Source organism: Anopheles darlingi, chromosome 2 (assembly GCF_943734745.1).
Source record: "Anopheles darlingi chromosome 2, idAnoDarlMG_H_01, whole genome shotgun sequence".
Taxonomy (NCBI): Eukaryota; Metazoa; Arthropoda; class Insecta; order Diptera; family Culicidae; genus Anopheles; species Anopheles darlingi.
In genome coordinates, this window is record NC_064874.1 from 46,554,403 (window position 1) to 46,556,902 (window position 2,500).

Here is a 2,500-nt window from a genome sequence, read left to right on the forward strand (position 1 = left end):
AGCCTGTTCCTCGCATCTGAACGACCGGGAATTTATCTCTCGGCGTGACGAATTGATGCCTACTTCTATCCGCCTCACTCCTTTCGCCGGGCACATTAGCCCTAGGAGGGCTGTGCGAACCGTTGGCGTCCAGTTTGGGTGGTCGTTCAACCTTATTCGACGGTTCAGTGTTGATTTCATTGTTGGAAGATCCCGTTTTCGTCGGAGACCGATCTTTGTTGTTGATTTGGAGCTGATCATGAACCGGTCGCTCAGTAAGTGGATGGCGTTTCACTGTTGTTTGGGCAGTTATTTCCGTACTCGATGATAATTTGTCCTCCAATTTCATGCGCGATTTCGGGATGGTGTCATTATTCTGTTTGTGCGCTGTTGATTTCACGACGGACTTTTTCTGCGCACTGCCAAAGTCTTCCGCGCATTTCGACGGTGTCAAGAGGAAAGAATCGTTCAGGATTGCACAGTTCAAGCTATCGTTCCGAAAGGAAAACAAAGCGGTCAGAAAGCGGAAAACTTGGGGGTGTAAACCAGGAGCTTACTTTCCATCGCCGTCAGAGTCCGAGTCGGATTCCAGAGGAGGCAACTCCGATACACGTTTCGGTTGAAAACTGAAAACAGAAAGTTTTGGTCAAGAAGCACGATCCACAGACGACACCGCACACACCCCTACCTTCTGGTCGCACGAAAACACCGAGGAGACCGCTCTTCGGAGGACTCCTTTTCTCTGAAAGATGAAAACAGCGATAAACAATCGCGCGTATTAGACGCACATCGGGTGCCGGCCTTACCTGCTGTTGTGATCGTCGATAGTAGTGATCTCCGTGTGATGTTTTATGCCCCCAAAAGCGTCGAACGTTTTAGCTTCCATTTCCATTATTTGCGTTCCATATCACCGCGAATCCGTTAAAGAAACTGACAGCGCTGTGACAGCAACGTCATTTGAATTTGGCAGAAAAACAAAAGACCCACTTAACCAAACCGCGCTTTCGAATCGAGCAACCATTTCGGACGAAACTCGAGAAAACGACGAGTACACGAAGCGTAATAATAAGCTTAATCACACTCTTCTGCAATTTGTTTCAGCTCCTTTTTAGCAGAATCGATTTCAACTAGAAATTATCCAGATATTGGTAAAGTAAAAAGGTCGCCAGCAGTTCCAATAAGTCAACTCTTCTTCAACTGTGCAGCTGTAAACAGTTGGCTGACAAGTTCGCGGCTGTATGCGTGTGTGAGTTTTCCCGTTTTATGTGCTTTCGACTCGCATGGTGTGGTGCAAAATCCTGATTTCTAGATTCTGCCCAAATTTAGGGACATCCTGATCTGCAGCGCCGTGATAAGAATTCTGGTGAAGGCTAAGTTTTCGAGGACAGCGTTGGCCATTATCACCCTTTGCTCGGAACGGAGTCTCGGCGCTGAGCGTGCTCTGCCTGCGTTCCGCAGCTCTCTCCGACGACGAACAGCAGAAGTTCCTGATCACGAGTCTCGGCGGAGACGGCAGCAGCACCGTGCGAAGAATTCGTCTGATAACTAGAGAGGAGCAGCGAGAGGAGGTGAGGCATTTTTCACAGATTTCTGGCCGTCTGGTCGCGGGGGTGTCGAGTGGAGTGGATTTCGTCCAGCGCGAGAAATTCCGCTTATCGCTCTGCTGTCTTGTGCATTAATTTTCGCTGCCGCCGGAACTTTCGCCGACGGGAGTTCGTGGAAAGGAGCGAGGAACAGGAAATTTAGCCTTCGCGGAACCGGGGCGGAGGTGCGGAATCCGTCGTCGGTGTAAAAATGCTGCATTTTTGTTGTTCTTGTTCCTCGCCTTCCACGATCTTTTCGCCACGGATTCGGGGTAGGACCGGAGGATATTATGGCGCCGTCAAGTGGTGAAATAGGAAAAGAAGTGGAAAAAGAGGACGTGCCGAACAAGAGTGAGACAGCCGCCTGCGAATGAAACGAGACAGAGCTATTGAAAGATCAAAAATCAAGAGATTCGAGCATTTTCCCCTGCTACTTCGATCTCACGCACACAGACTCATTTCGCTTTGCCATAAAAAGCTGGTCGAGCCTTTGCCGCGCTATAATTTGCCCGTAGTGGTTATGTGGGAGGGAGTGGAAGAGGTGGGATGGAGGGCAGTGGGCGGCGGGCGTGATGGGAATCAGATGTTCGCGAAGTAAGATGATTCTGTGCAGAACCCCAAGCGAACGGTTTTTGTAAAGTGTCCCTACACAAATTCGATGCCCCACATGTCCTGGGGAATCGTTCAAGGAAGGGAAGGGGAAGGGGAATGGAAAAAGGAAGCAATCGACTTTGAAAACTGTTTTTTGGACCGGTTTGCTGAGAATCGTAAGGCAAGAGATAGCAGGAGAAGAAGACCGGCGATGCTCAAATCCCAGCTGGCCATTTATCGAGGATTTCGACCAATCGTTTTTCCGATAGCGATGAAAATTGATGGATTTTTCTTCTTTCGTTCTTTCAGAAACTGGTGGTTTTGTGTGATGATGATGATGATGATGA

At 49.0% G+C, this 2,500-nt stretch overlaps 2 protein-coding genes across 4 annotated transcripts in view; one reads left to right on the top strand and one right to left on the bottom strand.

Annotated features, from left to right (window-relative positions):
* LOC125959263 (dual specificity protein kinase TTK) overlaps nucleotides 1-871 on the bottom strand; it is a 2,493-nt gene extending 1,622 nt beyond the window's left edge. Inside the window, exons 1-4 of the mRNA XM_049692076.1 lie at nucleotides 786-871; nucleotides 668-721; nucleotides 537-605; nucleotides 1-467 (exon numbers count right to left, since the gene is read on the bottom strand). The exon at nucleotides 1-467 is cut by the window's left edge and continues 485 nt beyond it. Of these exons, the coding sequence (XP_049548033.1) occupies nucleotides 1-467; nucleotides 537-605; nucleotides 668-721; nucleotides 786-871 (676 nt within the window). The remainder of the gene's footprint in view (nucleotides 468-536; nucleotides 606-667; nucleotides 722-785) is intronic.
* A 393-nt stretch (nucleotides 872-1,264) lies between these two features.
* LOC125950680 (non-canonical poly(A) RNA polymerase protein Trf4-1-like) overlaps nucleotides 1,265-2,500 on the top strand; it is a 13,178-nt gene continuing 11,942 nt past the window's right edge. Inside the window, exons 1-2 of one of the 3 annotated variants that reach the window (XM_049678890.1) lie at nucleotides 1,265-1,547; nucleotides 2,463-2,500. The exon at nucleotides 2,463-2,500 is cut by the window's right edge and continues 1,435 nt beyond it. The gene's annotated coding sequence lies outside the window, so the exon portion shown is untranslated. Of the gene's footprint in view, nucleotides 1,548-2,131; nucleotides 2,330-2,462 lie in introns of those variants that run through there. The other 2 variants (XM_049678891.1, XM_049678892.1) reach the window with 2 other exon arrangements.